The sequence below is a fragment of the Mustela nivalis genome (genome assembly GCF_964662115.1).
Source record: "Mustela nivalis genome assembly, contig: HAP1_SCAFFOLD_819, whole genome shotgun sequence".
Lineage (NCBI taxonomy): Eukaryota > Metazoa > Chordata > Mammalia > Carnivora > Mustelidae > Mustela > Mustela nivalis.
In genome coordinates, this window is record NW_028135845.1 from 238337 (window position 1) to 257456 (window position 19120).

Here is a 19120-nt window from a genome sequence, read left to right on the forward strand (position 1 = left end):
TCTTTCCCAGTTCCCGGCTGCAAATTGCTCCTCTTTGAAATATGTCCCAGAGAGCAGGGTAATCTCTAGAAAGTCACCTTCCCTGAAGCCAGCTGTCCTGTCTTGGCCCTCCCTCCACCTTACAGAGAAGGGAAACAGAAGTTCTTGCCAATGACATCTGTACTTCCTTGAACACGTTCCCTACCCCTCAAACTTCTCTGAATGAATGTGCAGTATAGCTTCTCCCTTCGGCTCTTTGTTTCAGAAGTTCCGACACACATCTTTTTGATAAGGTTAGAGGCTATGACATCAAGCTGCTTCGGTACCTGTCCGTCAAATACATCTGTGACCTGATGGTGGAGAACAAGAAGGTGAAGTTTGGCATGAAGTAAGTACAGGCCACCTCCTGAAATAGGCAGAGGTGATACGTTCATCACTCTTCAGGTCAGTGATGGTATATAAAGTTACCAAGGGCTTGCCACATGCCAGGCCTCGTGCCAAGGGCTTTCTGTACATCTTCTAGCTGTATCTTCAAACATTCTTGCAAGGCAGGTTCTACTGTGCCCCTCTTGCAAATGAGAAACTATAGCACGGAGAAATTAAGTAACTTGCTCAAAGTTATGGAGATAAGTAACTGAGGGGCCGTGAGTCTCTAACCTGTGCTCTGCTGCCTCCTCCTCTTAGATGTTCTTGAAGATTCATCCCTTGGCTCCAGGTTCTGTACCACATCTGATAGATTAGAGTCTGCTTCAAGTAGAACAACAAAAACAGAAATCAGTATATATATATATATATACCCAATTTTTACTTTACATATGGACCAGATCTTGATATTTGATAAGGCAGAAATTAAAAATAATGGAAGCTGGGTTGAAGGGATGAGATTGTAGAAGTCCCCCCCCCCAATTTTTTTATTTTTTCATAATATTGGCGTTATTTATGCTGAGGTTGTCTTAGAAAATAAGGCATACTGTGGCCTTACAGCTCAGCTTTGTGTAGATACCTGAATATTCCCTTCATCTATCAGAATGTCCTAAGTCTTTCCCTTTCAGATGCCATTTGTCCACCCTGTTTAGGAGTGTCCTCAGTGAATATTGGAGAAGACAGTAGAGGCGACAGTCCCCCTGAAGCCCCCTTTGGACAGTGTCTCAGTTACTTGCTGTCGTGTCATTCCACCCTCTGGGTTGGGGTGGTTGTGCTGCCTTCAATTGTGGGACTCAGCGGGAAGGTTGTTGTGGGTGCCACAGAATTGGAGCGTAACCTCTCTTGCTTGATGAGTTAGAGTAGGGGGCAGAGAAGTTACATTTCTTTTCTTTACTTTTTTTTTTTAATATTTTATTTACGCACTTGACAGAGAGAGATTGAATTTCTTTACAAGTAGGCAGAAAGGCAGGCAGCGAGAGAGGAGAAAGCAGGCTCCCTGTAGAGCAGAGAGCCCGATGTGGGGCTTGATCCCAGGACCCTGAGATCATGACCTGAGCTGAAGGCAGAGGCTTAACCTACTGAGCCACCCAGGCGCCCCCAAGAAGTTACATTTCTTAATTGTTCAAAGTTAGGGAATCATTCCTAGTTCTGAAGACTAGTTTCTTTAGCAAGACGTTCATTTTACGTTGTTGTAATACTCATTGGGGAATGGTGCATATGTGTTGTGATGCCATAACACATTGTGTCCTGTCTTGTAGTGTAACCTCCTCCGAGAAGGTGGACAAAGCCCAGCGCTATGCCGACTTCACTCTCCTCTCCATCCCGTATCCAGGTAGGGAGCTCTTTTCAGGGTCTAGTCTAGTGACAGGTTTCCTAGGACTGGGGGCTCTCAAGAGGCCATCTCTACTTAGGTACATAGGTATCCTAGAGCTTTCCTGGAGGATCTTATGTTTTGTGTTGTCTTGTTTTAAAGTTTTATTTCTTTGAGAGAGAGAGAGAGAGGGAGAGAGAGGGAAACTAAGCAGACTCCTTGCTGAGCACTGAGCCCAACATGGGTCTCAATCTCATGACCCTGAAATCCAGACCCGAGCTGAAACCGGGAGTCAGACACTTAACCGACTGAGACCCCGGCACCATGCTGCGCCACCATCTGCCCTCTCCCCCAGTGCCCCACCCCCCCAGAGGATCTTATGCTGATCAGCATAGGACACCATGGCTCTCAGTTTTAAGCTTTCACACTTAGGGTAGGACACTGTCCTGGAAGGCACTTTCTATTTGGGGTCCAGGGATTAACTCCTGGCTCAGGTACTACTACTGCTATAACCCTGAGCAAGTTACTTCACCTCTCCAAGCCTCAGCTTTTCTCAGGTGTCATTTGGAACTTGGAAAGGCTTAAACTCAAGGTTTTGTTGTGAAGCTTAGATGGGATCATGTTTGTGAAAGTACTCTGTGCAGATAAAATACTATTTCAGCATAAAACATTACTGGCTACTCTGTGTCAGCAACTAATGATGTTGCGCTGGCCTTTGTGGTTGTAAATCTTTGAATGTCTGTCTTGGGGTGATCAAGTTATTTATGGAAATTGCTCTAAGTGAGGCCCTAGGTGATGAAGAACATGATTGCCGTGTCCCCAGTTGTACACCGTTGGTGACCTCACCATGTTGTAAACACTTTGGTGTACACAGAGCTAGCTGCATTTGTCTCTGGTGCCCTGATATGTGTGAGACCTGTGGCCAGGGCAGTACTGAATGTACTGGATAGTACATTAGTCCAGTTGGTAACATTGAAGCTTTCTGACAATATCTGCTTGTTCAGCAAGGGAGGCCAGAAGAGCCCTAATGTCAGCACAAGACTTTGTCAACAGCAGGAAGTGTTCTCTCTCTCCTTGACATCTCTTTTCTGCTTCTCAGCATCAGCATCTGACTTCCATCCTATGCTGGACCTCTAGCGCCATAGAGCTAATAGCAAAAGCTGGCCAGTGACAACAGGTTATTGTACAGCTGGGTCTTCTCATTAGAACTACAGGGTTATCAGTGCCTGGCAGGAGAGGGTATCCTCCCCATTGTGAGCTGGTGGTATTCAAACCATGACCGTTGATAGCCCAGCACTCTTACTGTAGTGGCCTCTCCTGGAATCTCTCTTCACTCTTCTCTGCCAGCTTAGTGGTTAGAGCCATATAGAGCAGGGCAAGAGTCTCAGCCTTATAGTTCTGTGTGTCTTTGAACAAGCACCTCAGCCCCATCTCGCAGTGGCTTCATCCTCCATAAAAATGAAGATAATGGTGCTTATTTCAAGGTAAAGTCCCAAATTTATCCCTAACACATGCTCAATAAACACTAGGCTAAATGATGGGTACACAGGGAGGAAAGGCTCAGGGAAGTTCCTCTTTCCTGAAAGCTGCTGGGGCAGAGGCAAACCATGCTGCTGCTGCTGTGGGCTTGACAGTCTCAGAGCCACATTGTGACAGAGTGCCCCCCCCCCCAGAGAGTCTGTGCTGGAGCAGTTAGATTTCAGACCCAGCTCCCAACTTCCAGGAGATGTTTTGGGGGTCTGCAGGCCAAAGTACTCTGCTGAACAAGAAGAGTCAGTGCTGTGTGAGGAACCACGCGTCGCTTTCTTTGATTATATTTACATTTTAAGTAGAGCTTGGTTTAGAAAAAATAGTTTTGCTAGAAGTTTGCATACCACTGCCCCAGAACTGTAGCACCATATCCTTTCTGCTGTAGTGTGGCAGCTTGCCAGAACACTCCCCAAATCTTAACACCCGTTGACCCTGTGATGCAGCAGGCCTTAAGGCAGCCAATATGGGGCTGAACATGTTCATCACGATGTCTGTTCATACTAGCAGAACATGAGAAGAAGCACTCTCATTAGTCAGAATGGTGATTACATAGTCATAGAAAAATGCTTAGACTTTTTGATATAGAAAGATGCTTAAGATGTGAAGCAGGACACAATTTTATAGTACAATGTCAGTGTCAACAATGTAAGGGAAAAAATGCTTTCACAAAAGGGCCAGCAGGAAATAGCCAAAATGGTAAGATGCTACAACCTGTGAATTTTTTTCCCTGTTCTTCCCAAGGTTTCTATGTACTACATCTGATAGTTGTGTGTGTGTGTATTAGTTGGAGGGAAATCAATAGGATCCAAATCAATAGAAACCATAAAGCCAGAGGTGGGGGAGATGCCATCACACATCCGGGTAAGGGGATGGGGGAAGCACTTTTTACCTGCTATGCTTATGTTCTTGAATTTCTTTACAAGTCTGGATTACTTCTTCTCAAGGAAAAGAAACAGTTCACATTACTGAAACCCCAGTCATGAGCCGCGCTTTGTAGCTGTTCATGGCATCTCAGCTGAGTCCTCTGAAGACCGTGAGGCCAGCCAGGTGCTCTGATGCTCTCAGTTCTAACTCTGTCAGATGAACTTGGATTTGGACTGGCCCTTGACATGGAGAAGTGTTCTGGGAGCACTTCCTTCAACATACCAAAATAGCCGAAGACTCAGCTGCACAAGTCTGATTGGTTTTTTCCTTGAGCCAGTGGCTCTTTCCACCCCCGCTTTTGGTCTTATCCCTCTTGTCTCTCAGTGGGTTCAGGAGCCTGTTCAGGTAATGAATGTCAGGCATTTCCCTGGGTACTGAATCTATTTTAAGTCTATCCATTTCTCCCAAGAAATTGCCTCTGCATCACAGGCTGGCCGGAGCTCAGCCCTGAGCCTGCAGTGTTGATTTGAGTAGGTCGAATTTGGGGAAAAAAACAGTCCTTCAAAGGAGCTCTGATCAATAATTGGTGGCTTTTCTAAAGCTGGGCTCATAAGCCCAGGGCCTCTGTCTGATATTTGTATTTCTTCTTTCTGCCAGGAGGGCACCCTAGAATAGACTGGAGTGTTAGAGCTGAGGATGGTTTCCTGACTTCTCAGTCAGCAGTGAGGCCTTGAGGGATTAGAGTGCAGAAATGTGTGTGGAATGGAAGCCCAGGATATAGGACATGGGCTGCATTTCCAGACCTCCTTCTCCAAAGGAACCTTTCCTATCTTCCCTGGGGTGGCCTCACACAGGAGGGGAGGTTGGCCCAAGAGTAGCTGGGGAAGTTTCATGTGAATTTCTTTGGCCTGTGGTCCCCTCCCCAGAATTCCAGTAGCTCTTTATTGCCATTGGGTGGGGACCTCACTAGACTTGGACCTGTGGCCAAAGGCATGTGGCCTCCAAAGTTTGTATTGGTTCTGGTTGAGGAAGTGAGAATAACTTCAAGAAGCTACGTTGAAGTGCCTTCTCCCACTCTTAAGGTCATAGCAGCCCCAGGATGCTCCCCGTGCTATGGTGGATGAGTGAGCCTCATTGTCTGTGAGGCAAGCAGTTGACCATAAGCAGCAGGGCTGGCCGTGTGGGCCCTTCCTGCAGCAGCAGCAGCAGCAGCAGCATGGTATAATCAACCACCATTATTTATAACACTAATGGCTATCATTTGAAAGACATCTGTACCTGTGCTTGCTAGTGTTTTATATGTTATTGTTTCATTTTTAACCATTTCATAAATGAGAAAATCAAGGCTTAGGGAAGTTACACCACCTGCTTGCAGTCACAGAGCTAAGTGAAAGGCTGAGATTTGAAGCCGAGAATGTTGCTGAAACCCTTTCTCTCCACAGTTCCTCTCTGTATTCCTGAGGGCCTACTCTGGCAGAGTTTCTTACAGTTTTCCTAGAGAATGAGACAGGAAAGCACCTCTCAGCGAGGTCTTTTGGAGATGGATATGTCTCTTGAGCACCTGTCACATTTCAGGCACTGTCTGTGGTCTTTTCCACTATGTCACCAGAGGCCTGTGAGGTTGATGGTAGGAGGGAGAATGATCCTCAGTTACTAGGGAGGTGGCTGAGAAAAGTACTGTTGACACTCAGATCGTAAACCACGCTTTGTTTGCTGGCCGTTGGCACTTCAGGGACAAGTAGGACAAAGGACCTGAAATCAGGGAGAAGTGACCAGTATCCACTGAGCCCAGATGGAGAAAGATACAAAGAGGTCTGCAAGCTGACAGTACCTTATCAGGAAGGCTTGTAACTGGAAACCTAAGGAGCACTAGCTCTTTCCTGTCCATGCCGGTCCATAGCCATGTCAGCTGTGGTCACATATGGGGCCCACCAGTATGGAAAAGCTTATGACTTGGTAGCTGCTTTGGTCCTTTAGCATCTCAGAAAACTGGGCTAGCAAAGGTGATGTCTTAACTCTGCCCTTCTTTTCCAGGCTGTGAATTTTTCAAGGAATATAAGGATCGGGATTACATGGCTGAAGGGCTCATTTTTAACTGGAAGCAGGTATGAGCAGTAACAATCATCAACAATCATCTTAACATTTCTTTGCAAAGGGAGGGCATGGAGAAAAGCTTGCAGTCTTTTTGGGGAAAACAACTACCTTTTCCTTTCTCTTCTCTGCCATGGATGAGTATCATTATTTTCCCTCCCTCTTGTCTTTGTGTGTACATGTTGAAGTTCTCATATATGCTTTCCTCTCCCCTTTTAATTTATCCCTTTCTTCAAAGGTTTTTTTTTTTTCAGGGACAGGATAGGAAATATCCTTCCTCTCTGCTCTACCATCTGCGTAAAAAGTGGGACCAGCATTCTGTTCCTTTCCCAGTCGGCAGAAGCCGGCCACGGGAGCCTGCTGGATGCTGACTGTAGATTCATCATGTCTGTTTTGGCAGCAAACACTAGAATGGCCCACTGGAAAACTCCACTTGGAAGCAGTGTCTAGTCCCTTTGATTTTAAAACTGTCCCTCCGAGGGCAGCATATGTTTCTGGCCCAGAGAAGGCAAGCACTGTGGAGGGATGTTGTGCCTGCCTTTGGTGGCCACAGCTTCAGGGTTATGACCTGCCTGTCACCATGGCTTCTCCTGCTCGCCTCTTGCATCTCACAAGTGTCTTTATACCCCCAGGACTATGTCGATGCCCCACTGAGCATCCCTGATTTCCTGACTTCCTCTTTGAACATTGACTGGAGCCAATATCAGGTGAGGGGCCTGACTGGAGCAGGGCAGGATAAGGGAGGGGGATGGAGGGGATCCCTGATGCCTGCCCCAGAAGTCCTTCATGCAGATACCAGAAGGTCCAGCTGGTGCCCTCTGACCTCTCACACACAGCCTAGGAAAGAAGGAGCTGCTTATCCATTTAGCTCTCTCCCGATTTGCTCTTGGCCCAGAAAATCAAAGCTTTCTGATCATGACTCACTCAAAGATTTACGTCTACCAGCAGCTTCTGTTTCCAGAGGACCTCATGGAGTCTGTTTTTCCAGCTCTGGGCTTTAGTGACTTTTTTCATTTTTCCTTTTAAATGCATGTTCTGCCAGAGGAAGTGCAGAGCTGTCTGACCTCGTTTGATTATAGAAACTTTAAAATTATTTCTATTGTGCTCCTCTCCCCTCTCCCCATGGAAGGAGCCCCAGTCTTAAGTATGTTTAGCCCAGTGTAAAACCTAAAGGCCATCAGCAGTTTCCTTGTCACTTGCCTCAGTCAGAACTAGTAGCCTTGCTCTCCCCACTGCCTTCTCCATGTCTATTCCTTCTGCCTGACTGCCACGTCTCACCTCATCTTATCTGGCTGCCGCACTGCCTTTAGGATTCAGCTCCAATGTATAATCCAGGTAGACTTCTCCAGTGTACCTCCCTTCCCCTCTCTCCAGAGGGTTGGTTGCCTATATCTGCATTTCCATTGACCCTGGGCATATCTGTCATGGAATTTTCCACTGATTTGTAATCACTGATGTAGAGATCTGCTTTTCCATCTCTGGTAGACTGAGCTCCCAGAGGATGGGGAACCATGGGTTGGGCATCCTCAGCATAGAAACTGGCGCGGAGCCTAAAGCCAGACAGGCCAAGCCAGCGCCTACTTAGGAAACAATCTGTTTCCCTCCCCTTTTTTGCCCCTGGGTCTGGTCTCTAGTTCCCATCTAGCCTTGAGGTCTCCCTCTGGCAGAGAGGCCAGGAACACCAATTAGGCAGCTGTGTGCCCCCATATCCCCTTGAGCTTTATGTCCTGGTCTGGTCTGTAAGTGGTCTGTAAAGGCAGAGGCTGTGCTTATCTTTTACACCAGCCCTTGATTACAAAGTTGATAACTGCATAACTATTCGAATGAGTTAGAGTGGTATCAGATGTTCTCTATGCAGGTACTTTTGCAAGAGGGAACTTAGGAAGAAGAGCAAGCCAGTTTTTTGTTGTGCCCCAGAAGCCTAGAGAAGAAATGGTTTAGGGGACCCTATCCCCTGGTCTCAAGTCCTAGGTAGTAGACAGATTGAGTGGCCAAAGGAACTTGCAGATTTCCTTCTTAATTTGTTGTACGCAGAGGTGTCAAGTGGGCCCGAACCCTGGCCACCCTTACTCTTCTTTCTGGCACCATTCTGTTTTTTTTGTTTTGTTTTGTTTTTAAGATTTTATTTATTTATTTGACATTGACACAGTGAGAGAGGGAATACAAACAGGGAGAGTGGGAGAGGGAGAAGTAGACACCCCCCCCTACCCCCCCCTGCCGAGCAGGGAGCCCAATGTGGGGCTCCATTCCAGGACCCTGGGATCGTGACCTGAGCCGAAGGGAGATGGTTAATGACTAAGCCACCCAGGCGCCCCGTGTTTTTTAAGATTGATTTATTTTAGAGAGTGCGCAAGCATGTGCATGTGCACACAGGGGACAGGGGGACGGAGGAAGAGGGAGAGGAGAGACAATCTCAGGCACTCCCCACTGAGCACAGACCATGACACAGCATTCAAGCTCATGACCCTGAGATCATGACCTGAGCTGAAACAAAGAGTTGAATGCTCATTCCGGCCAAGCCACCCAGGAGCCCCTCTGGCAGTATTCTTCTGATGCATAAACTGGGCTTGATGAACTACTTCACTAAAGGTGCGAATAGGGGTTTAATGTGTTGACACTGCTTAGGATGTCTGTCTCTTTAGGAAGGAGTCCTGTGCATATGAGGAGTAGTTCTGCTTAGTATCTCAAGGCCCTGGATCTAGGCCTGAGCTTGCTTGGCCCTTCTCTCCAGGCTTTGTGGTTTTGAGCAAGTGGTCTCACTTTCCTCTAAAAGTAGAGTTGACAACACCCATTTCGGAATTGTGCCAAGGTTCAAGTATGGTCATTCTATGAAAGTGGTTCTTAACTGAAATGCCAGATCAATTTTAATGATGATAATTCAGAAGTGGGCTGCTAGCCTGTTAACTCAAGGGCATGAACACTAATAAAATTCTAGGCACAAAAGTAGGAAGGCAGGGCATTGCTCAGCCACATGGTCTCACTGGGCCTCCTACCATCCTCTTCCTCAGCCAGGTATGTGTTGCTCTGCCTTGTCAGCCCCTTCAGCGTGAGTGTCCAGGACTCCCTGTTACTCCTCCTTATCTCCCCCAGGTGACCTCATCTACTGTCCACTCCGTCAGCCCATTGCTATCACCTGACCCAGGATTCTGGGCCAAGCCTTTCTTGGGGATCCACATCTACATCACCTCTTACCAGTGTCCCTTCATTCATCCACTTTAAACTCAAGCTGTCTGAAATGGAATTGGCCACAACTGACAGCATCACAGGCCCTCAACCTTTTACCTGGATGCTCAAAGTCAAAACTTGAGTTTTTCTCCTCCCATATCCATTGCCAGGTCCCATCAGTTCTCTAAATCTCTGCCCTTGGTGAAACTCTTCACATCTTCTTGCCTTCATTTCCTGTACCACCAGCCTAGTCAGGGCTCCTGTCATCTGGGTGCATCTCATGTCTGAACGGGTGCCACATTGAGGGGGAGCTGGAAACTGTGGACGTAAAGCATTTGAACAGGCCCTGGCAGATAGGAATACTCAAGTGATGGAACAAGATCATCATTGTCACCCCTTCCTGAGACTGCACTGATTGACTTTCCTGTTTTCCTCAGAGTATAGCCAAGTGACCCTTAGTGAGCCACTCAGCTCCACACAGTCCAGCCTTGTGCTTTGTGACTAGCCGTCCTTTACCTCTTCTCCGGCCACACTGACCTCCTTTCAGCCCCTTAGGGAAGAATGCCCTCCAGGTTTGTATGTGCTGTTTGATCTCTCTGCCAGAAAAAGCTTTTCTCCTTTCCCTCCCCTCCTATATGGATGCCACTACCTTCAGGAAGCTCCCCTACTGGTCCCTGTGGTTCATAATAGGCTCAGCTTGCTGGTTACATGATCCTACAGGATCCCACAGGTCTCCTTTTAGTCAGCACACCTGCAGAAGTTCACTTCTTCCCTCTCCTACGGCCCTTTTAGGCTGGGGCTATCGCGGACACTGCTGTTTTTCAGGGGCAGGCCCTCAGTGATGTTCACGAGTGCAGGAACACTTCTGGAAGTACTTGTATGTGTTGCTGCCCTCCATGTAACTGGCGTGAATTTCTTAGAGATCTGCTCATTCTTTCGGTGCCATAAGACCCGATTCCAGGGGGCGCCTGGGTGGCTCAGTGGGTTAAGCCGCTGCCTTCGGCTCAGGTCATGATCTCAGGGTCCTGGGATCGAGTCCTGCATTGGGCTCTCTGCTCGGCAGGGAGCCTGCTTCCTCCTCTCTCTCTGCCTGCCTCTCTGCCTACTTGTAATCTTTCTCTGTCAAATAAATAAATAAAATCTTTAAAAAAAAAAAAAAAAAGACCCGATTCCAGTGTCTGCTTCTCCTCAAGCTGGCCCCGGACCGTGAACAGTCAGAGAAGTAACATCCTACACATGCCTTCTAGTCCCGAAGCTCTAGGCCTTGTAGACGCAGAGATTCTGAAACAGCCTCCGCCCTCACTGGGCTCAGTTTAGGAAAAAAGGCAACAGCATAACCATCACCTGGGTAGTAGAGGTATTGACCAGTGGCTTCTGAAGTCTCAGTGGAAGATAATAGGGCTGGGCGTTTGAAGGATGAATAGGAGTTTGCCAACCACAGGGAAGAGTACTCTAAGCATAGACACGTAAGCAGTGGTGTGGTGCTGAGTTCTGTCCCCAGAGACTTGTTCGTGGAGCACTTAGGAGGAGAGAATTAGTGCTGAGTCTAGATTTTAGTGCATTTCTCATATCTTCCTTACTTTCTGCAGTCCCCTCAAACTTTAGTTTCATACTCTGCTATCAGAGAAGTCCCTTCAGTATAGCATGTGACTATAAATGTGAATCTCACAGTCTGGCAGGGCTGGATTCTACCCCAGGTCAGATTAGCTATATGACTTTGGGAGCCTGCAGTTCCTACCCCAACACTGGGCACAGTGTATCTGCTGCCTCTCCTTGGTCCTTGATGTCGATGTCCCCTTCCAGTAGCCACCATGGTTATTGGAGCTCTGCAGGCCACAGCTATTGGTCACTTCCTGCCCTCTCCTGGCTGCTGCAGCCTTTCCCTGGCTTACCTGACCTCCCTGGGCTTTGTGCTGCTGCACAGTTCCTGCCTCCCCCCAGTGTCTGCTCCTGCTTTTCCACACCTGCAAGATTCACAGCTCATAGGAAATTTGTTGGCAATGGTGTGTACGACAGGTTGAGCCAGATGAGGGACAAGACCCCTGTGCTACTATGGGTAATGACTTTATTAGTGCAGTGCTGCAGCGGCCGTCTCTAGAGCTGCTGAAAGTAGGTCATAACTCTCCAGGGACTGTGGGAGGGTCAGGTAAATGAGCCTGTTTTAAATTCCTGGGAAAACCATTCCAATTACAGGTGCCGTATTCACCTTCCCCCAGGAAATGCTCTCTCACTGGCACGAGCTAGCGTCTCCACATAGCCCCAGGACACTTATAAGCAGTTATGTTGGGAGGCTGTCCCCAGATGGGGGTAAAGGAGCCTCAGAACTGGGTCAGGCCCTTCCATGGAATTCCAAATTCCAGTAGACTTTTTCAGAGCATCTGGTTTAGACTTTTTGTTTGGGCTAGAACAAACTACTATACTATACGTTTTTTGCAGTTTTTCTTATTTTTCATTCTCCGCCCCCACAACTCATGGGCCTCCTGTTTTAAAAGATTTTGTCTGCCAATCAGATTGCAATTACTGTTCATTAAAAGACAAGTACAACGGGGCGCCTGGGTGGCGCAGTTGGTTGAGGGTCCTATTCTTGGTTTCAGCTCAGTTTGTAATCTTGGTCATGAGATCAAGGCCTGTATGGGGCTCCATGCTTGGGATTCTCTCTTCCTCTCCCCCTCCCACTCATGCTCTTCTCTCTATCTCTGTCTAAAATAAATAAATCTGGGCGCCTGGGTGGCTCAGTGGGTTAAAGCCGCTGCCTTCGGCTCAGGTCATGATCTCAGGGTCCTGGGATCGAGTCCCGCATCGGGCTCTCTGCTCAGCAGGGAGCCTGCTTCCTTCTCTCTCTCTCTCTCTGCCTGCCTCTCTGCCTACTTGTGATCTCTCTCTGTCAAATAAATAAATAAAATCTTTAAAAAAAAAAAAATAAATAAATCTGTAAAAAAAAAAAAAAAGAGTATGTAGTGAATAGCAGTAAAAAGTGAATGAAACATGCTTGATGAGGAGGTTGAAGGTTGGTATTTTCTGTGATGTGATAGCAGGTAAAAGAATGGCTCTTTCCATTTGGCACCAGTGGTCATGGGCTCAGGACTCTCTGTTTGCCTCTATCAACTCCCTAGACAGCCTGCTGGGAGCCCAGGGCTTAGATGAGGCTAATGTGTGTCTACTGCTGCTGGGTGTGGGGCTCTGAGTTGCCCAGGCCCCTGCATGGCTTCCTACTCCACCATCACATCATGTTAGAATGCAGGGTAAGGGTGGTCCACAGGATGAGGGTGCAGAGAGAGGAGGGAGGAGCTCTTGGAGTGGGAGTGAAATCTCAGATTATCTGGGATTTGGGGTCTATGACTTGTGACCAAGATGCTGGGGTACTTGTTGCCCAAGAATAACCCTTGGATTTTATTTTTTAAATACCTTAAGTTCTCAGTCTGAGTTACATATTGATTCCAAGACCCCTTTTATTGTTCTTTAACAGAGTTGGGACCTGGTGCAACAAACACAAAACTACCTGAAACTGCTGCTTTCCATAATTAACAGCGATGGTGAGTCTGCCTGTGCCTGAGGCCTCAAGTATTGGATCTTCTGGGTATTCCCAGGTCGTGATACCGTGAATATGTTTTTGGGGGGTCACACACCTACCTTTTGCTTTATGGGAGAAGGATTTAAGGATTCCCTTGTCCATTGGCAGCTTTATTCCACGTCCTCAAAATCTAATAAAACAAAATTGTGAGCTCATTACCATCTGAACTATGCATGGTGTTTCTACACTAGGTCAGCTGACCTTTGATCATCAGTGTTGTGTGTGGGGCCAGAATTGCCTCTTCTAATTCAGGAAGATGAGAGAAAAATCAGTTCTGGTTTCTTAATGGGCATATACAAAAGTCCCTAGAGGGCCTGATCTCTGGCCCAGCTGTTTTGATTGGATGGGTCCATCATGCTCAGGGTCTCTAGGGTGGACTGACTAACTCATCGATACCAGTCAAGACTTCTGTGGAGTTGCTCTTGCTTAAAGAAGTGGAAATGTATTAAGCTTACATAACCAAGAAAGCCCCAAAGCAGAGCCAGGTGCCGAAGAAATTTCACAAAGAATCTTCTTGTTTCTCATACCCACTGTCTCATTAGCTTTGTAACCATTCTAGATTTGTTTCCTGCCATCTGACCTCCCCCAGAAGAGAGATAGAGCCTCTTCCAGAGCTCATGCTCATTGACCCAGATAAGGTCAAGTGCCCATCCTTGAAGCTGTCGCTGTGACCAAGTACAAAAAGGGGCACATGCCTACCTCTGGGGTTAGGCAGTGGTTCTCTACCTGGGGTAGTACTGCTTCTGGGGAACAGGGTGTTGTAGGAACTAGAGGAAGGGGGCTTCTGGAAAAATGGGTGTTGTAGGAACTGGAGGAAGTCTGCTAACATTTGGTTCATGTTAGCCAAGAGTCCCAAATGTCCTGCAGTTCCTGGGACAGCCCTGCACACTGAAGAATTGTCTTCCTCCAAAATATCTGTAGGGACTCCTGAGAAATGCTGGGTGGGGATGTACATGTCAGCCCCACCTAAATGACTTGGGCAGTACTATCCAAACAGTACTGCTTTTCTAGAAAGTAGCCAGAAAGAAGAAATGGTGTGCACAGAGACAAGTGCCTTCTACCTACCCCTTTCTGGGAGTAGGTGGTAGAAGACTCGTGGGAGGCCCACCAGGAGGAGGGAGACTGAGGGTGGTATGGCTCTCTGATACCAGACCAGGGTGGTGGCATGCCCTCTTTTCATGCATCCATATTTGCTTTTCCTCTGGGTTTCCTGTTGCGTGGCTCCTGAATAGATGACAGCGGGCTGCTGGTACACTGTATCTCAGGCTGGGATCGGACCCCCCTCTTCATCTCTCTCCTACGCCTTTCCTTGTGGGCTGTGAGTATGGATGGGCTGGGCCGTGGGGTCAAGGATCTACCAAGATCTACTCTGGGAGCAGTAGGACTATCTCCAGAAGTTAAGAGATTTGGAGTGAGGAACCCAGGTGTTCAGAGCACGTGTTAGGTTTAACACTATTTTGGGGACTGTTGGGCAGCTCGGTTGTCACTGGGTCTGTAGTTGCAGTTCAGCTCATGGGACTAGGAGAGGGCTTTGTCATGGGGAGTCATTTTTCTAATCTTAGCATGTCTCTCTGGTCTCTTCCAGGATGGACTTATCCACACATCCCTGAAGCCTGCTGAGATCCTCTACCTAACCGTGGCCTATGACTGGTTCCTCTTTGGGTAAGCCTTCGGGGAATGTTAGGTTGTTGGGTGGGCACAATGCCTTGGGAACAGTGTTTCTGTGTGTATGTGGGTGTGGTGGCTCCTGTGACAGGGTTAGAGGTAAAGACAATTCTACCTCCTTGGGAAAGACAGAAGGTGCCTATCAGGCCCCACCTGAGATTGTGGTGCCAAAGCCATGGTCTGTCCCCGTAACTCCCTTTTGTCTCCTTTTGCCCTCCTGTCTGGTGCGCTGTTCGCTTTGACCTCCTTGCATTCTTGTTGCAGGCACATGTTGGTAGATCGGCTCAGCAAAGGAGAGGAGGTGCGTACCATGAGCAAATGCTGAGGCTCTGAGAGCAACAGCATGACATCCTGCTTGGCGTCCACACATAGTGGGCAGTTCCTTGCCTAGTGCGTGCAGGGATCAGGCAGCATGGCCACAAAAACATCAGCATAATAGCCCCCTTTCTGAGCCTCTGTTCCTCTCCTGTGCAGTAGAGAATAACGCTTTCCCACATGGCTGCCTTGACCTCCAGCTGTCAGTCCTCTTCTCCTTGGTTTTGCTGCCATCTTTCTCATATGGATGATCTTGTTTTCTGCACTCAGTTATGGAATGAAATTACAAGCCTTTCCTGGGCTCCTCTGCCCTACAGTTACAGCCCAGAGGCTCTTCCCAGTCTCTCTTTCCTATTCACACCATTCAGCAACTTTTAAGCCCCAGGGCTAGCCAAGCAAGCAAGGTCCTGCCCAGGTGCTCCCCGTCTGCCCAGGGAGCAGATCCACACCAGTCACAGACCCAGACCAGGCACAGCCAGCCAGCCTCCAGGATCTCCTTACTCTTTGGGCACTGTCCCCTCTTCCTCTCTCTGCCTTCTCTATACCCCATCCTTTTCTACTTTTTGCAGTCTTTGCCTCTTTGGTATGCTTATTTTTCAGCCTGTTTTCCTTGCATGCAGACCTGGACTCAGACCTGAGTTTGAACCCTGCTTGTCCCACCTATTACTTGGTGACCTTGAGTAATGTGATTCACCTTGAGTCTCCTGGTGTTGATCATGCTTCCTCACAAAGAAGAATGAGTCTAGGTGCCCAGAGTGGGAGCTGTCACATAGCATTAGCGCTTTCTCTTCTGCCCCCTGTCCACCCCCACCCCCCGCCCTGTTTTCCTGAAGCATCTTTCTCACACTACTAAGGCTGCCTTCTTTCCAAGCATCTTATCTTGTGCCTCCTCCTTTTGTTCCTCCCTCTCAGCAGCTCCTCTCCCCTTCTAAATCTCTTCTTCTGAGTGCTTATCACATCTGCCAGGGCTGCAGAGCTCATAAGCCTGTTCCTCAGAGGCCTCCATGAACTCTGTCAGAGGCAGTGACTTTGGCATTGAAAACAGCACATAAAGCCCCTTTGCAGCCTCTCATTTGGAGACTGACTGGCACTCCAGAACATTTTGCCCTCCATACCATCTCCCCGACTCTCAGAGCCAGCCAGATTCTGCCTTCAGAAACTGGACAGAGGATGAGGCCAAGTCCATTGGGCTCTGGATTCAGAACCTGGCCACCTCTCAGCATCAACAGGAGGGTCTCCTCAGCTGGAAGGGTTGGTTTTCAGGGTGTGGGCTTTTCTCTTACCTCTACCAGACACTCTAGATGCTGATGCTTTAAAATAAACAAACAAACAAAACAGTTAAACGACACTCTGTCCTCTTCCCCAGCCCTTAAGGTTCACAGCACGCTAGCATATTAAAGATTAAAGAGTCTGTGGTGAAGACACCTATTTAATTTTATGTAACCCAACATTTTCATACTGACCTAACCTGGGGTACCCTCCCTCCCTTTTGATGGTGGGGGTGGGAGGTTGGTGTTTGTTTGAGGAAATCATATGGGGCTCTGCGATACCATGTTTGTGTTTATCCAAGTGAGGGTTTGATGGACCACACCTTTCAGAATCACTGGGAAGTTTGTTTAAAAACTGTAGAGACTGCTTTATGTGCACTTCATGGGGGCCCATTTGATAGGGCACTGGCTGGAAGGGAGGAGAGAGGTGGTGGGACTGCAGCTAGAGGTCAGGAGCCGCCTCTTACACCTGCCCATCTCAGACTCTGAGCCAGACCTTGGCTGCCCCTCACCCCTGGTTCTTCTGAACTACTATTTCTGGGTGTTCCTCTTACAAAATCTGATCCCTTTCCTTTCCATCATGTTCAGTGCCTATTAATCTCCTCACCCCCAAATAATCTCTCTCCCAGCTGTTCTTCCCAGTTAGCCTCTCTCCTTGGGATTCTTAGGAAAGGCTGAGCGGGGAAAGCTGCCTTCTCTTTATCCTTTTCAGTGGCTTGAGAACATGCATGTTGAATTTGAAGATGTTTGAAAACTCACTGGCTTACCCTTGTATATTTTTCCTTCCCTCCTTGCCCTAACCCAGGCACATTACCCTGCCTGCCAAACACTCTCCCACCCATTTATACCATTTATAGAGCAGAACATCCATCAGGGTCCCTGAGGCAGGCTGTTGTCCATCAGGGGCTGACCAGGTGGCTGGCTCCCCTCTCCTGGGAGCTGAGTCACCTAGATTTCTCTCCTTGGAGAAAGCTGTCTTCTCATGTGTGCTGCTTTTTGGTTTCTTTAGATTTTCTTCTTCTGCTTCAATTTTTTGAAGCATATCATCTCTGAGGAGTTCTCTGCTTTGAAGACACAGAGGTGAGGAGACACCTGCTCTCTCCCACTGGGCAGGGTACTCTGGGAAGGGCCACTATGGGAAGAGTAGGCAGGGTCTCACTCACTGTCTGATTCCCTGCCTGGCTTCCCCGCATGCTTGGCAAGTTAGCGTCTCATCCCTGCCTTCCCTCTGAGGCCAGGGTAGGGATTCCTGGTGACAGCCAGTGGGGAAAGAGGCTCTTCTGCCTGTGAGGCAGGGCTGGGGTCAGCCTGCACTCATGTGAACAGAAAGGCTTTGGGACAAAGGAGTGGTCTCTGGTGACTAGGAGAGCAGGGCACATTGCTGCAGTGAAAAGCCAGCCTAGGGATAGGAGGACTCCCAGCACCCCAGCTCTGGCTGAGACAGCAGATTCTTCTGGCTGTCCTCCTGCTGGTCCTGCAGAAGTGTGTCTGCATCTCTTTGCAGCCCACCACCATGGAACAGAGTTTGCCTCCAGCCTGGGAAACACAGGAGTCTTATCTGGAAGTTCCCTTACAAACTCTCTGAGAGTTGGTGTCTTTGAATTGACTTGCCTTCCAAATCCAAGCTCCTAGGTGTGTTGGGTCAGATTGAATGCCGAGGGGCCAAGGTGAAAGGAAGGAGTCAGGCTTTGCTGGCCTTTCAGTAGTGGCCTGACATTTTGCAGGACTTTAGGTAGGACTTGATTTGCCAGTGAGTTGGAGCTTCTTTCCCAGGCACGCAGCATGCTGGGCATGGAGACGACAAAGAAGACCCCAGCCCAGAATGTAATTCAGTATTCTGGTTTCTGTTTACAGGAGGAAGAGTTTGCCAGCCCGCGATGCAGGCTTCACTCTGGAAGATATCTGTATGCTGAGTGAGTTTTAGGCCCCAACAGATTTCCTTGCGTATGTGCATCTTTCTGAGTATAGACCATGCAGGAACTGTTTGTTCTAGAAACTTCTCTTTCCAGCTATATGGTGTGGAAGAGCTAGGGGACCAGTAGTTTGAGAAGATAATGAGAAGATAATGTGATGACTGATGACACTTGCTTCTTTCAGGACGAAAGGACCGTGGCAGCACTACCAGCCTTGGCAGTGACTTCTCTCTGGTCATGGAGAGCTCCCCAGGAGCTGCCGGGAGTTTCACCTATGAGGCTGTGGAGTTGCTCCCTGCAGGAGCACAGACTCAGGCATCTTGGTGAGGGGCCAGGCTGGAACTAAGCTTGCTCACAGCTGTGGCCCAGGGCCACGAGCTCCAGGGAGCCCCAAGTACAAAGGGAGCCCCTGACAGTAGGGCTGAGAGCACAGCTCCATGCCCTGCTGTCTCTCCTAGACCTCAGAGGCCAGCCATCTGGTTGGTGAGGGGCACTGTCTGTGGTGGCCTGGGAACATAAAGGGCTGGGGCTCCCTGTGGGATTAAGAAAGAAGCCTCAAGGCTGGGCAGACAGGGTGGGGTGAGGGGAAGCTGGTGTTAAAAGAGATTCCCTGGGGGAGCTCCCTTGTATCATTTGCTTGGGGGTGTGGGGCCAGTTAGAAAAAAGAAGAAAACAGTGAGTTCAATATGATGATTATGAATTGGGAACTTGTTTGAGGGTGAAGTCCTCTGAGAATCTGATGACTCTGTCTCTAGACAGATGATTCAAACTTTTGTATTACAAGGAGAGGCAGTTACTGAGCTGTTAGGAATCTAGTGTGTTCTCCGAGGCCAGTAGTATAGCGTTTTATTTGGATGTAACATTCCCTCTTATGAAGACCCAATCCTTGCTGCTCATAGCTGAGCCTGAGGGAATGCTAATGTGTACCCATCTCCATATGGCATTTTCCCAGTGGAGGTAAGGACTGGGCCCTGACATTTGGTAAAAGTGGGCAGAGGGCTTGCCTGGGGTTGCGCCTTGGCTA

At 48.4% G+C, this 19120-nt stretch overlaps 1 protein-coding gene and 1 long non-coding RNA gene across 8 annotated transcripts in view; one reads left to right on the plus strand and one right to left on the minus strand.

Moving 5' to 3' along the window:
- The window catches only part of MTMR14 (myotubularin related protein 14), a 46311-nt gene that overhangs the window by 15964 nt on the left and 11227 nt on the right, over positions 1 to 19120 (plus strand). For 5 of the 7 annotated variants that reach the window (XM_082750234.1, XM_082750238.1, XM_082750236.1 and 2 more), the window contains 11 exons: positions 245 to 367; positions 1662 to 1735; positions 6143 to 6213; positions 6832 to 6906; positions 12831 to 12897; positions 14168 to 14253; positions 14521 to 14597; positions 14865 to 14901; positions 17193 to 17263; positions 18038 to 18096; positions 18281 to 18419. In XM_082750234.1, the coding sequence (XP_082606360.1) occupies positions 245 to 367; positions 1662 to 1735; positions 6143 to 6213; positions 6832 to 6906; positions 12831 to 12897; positions 14168 to 14253; positions 14521 to 14597; positions 14865 to 14901; positions 17193 to 17263; positions 18038 to 18096; positions 18281 to 18419 (879 nt within the window). The remainder of the gene's footprint in view (positions 1 to 244; positions 368 to 1661; positions 1736 to 6142; positions 6214 to 6831; positions 6907 to 12830; positions 12898 to 14167; positions 14254 to 14520; positions 14598 to 14864; positions 14902 to 17192; positions 17264 to 18037; positions 18097 to 18280; positions 18420 to 19120) is intronic. The other 2 variants (XM_082750235.1, XM_082750237.1) reach the window with 1 other exon arrangement.
- Positions 274 to 13064, minus strand: LOC309857524. Its single transcript, XR_014307746.1, has 2 exons — positions 12995 to 13064; positions 274 to 726 (listed from the first exon to the last, which is right to left on the minus strand). It is a non-coding gene; the product is annotated as an uncharacterized lncRNA (long non-coding RNA).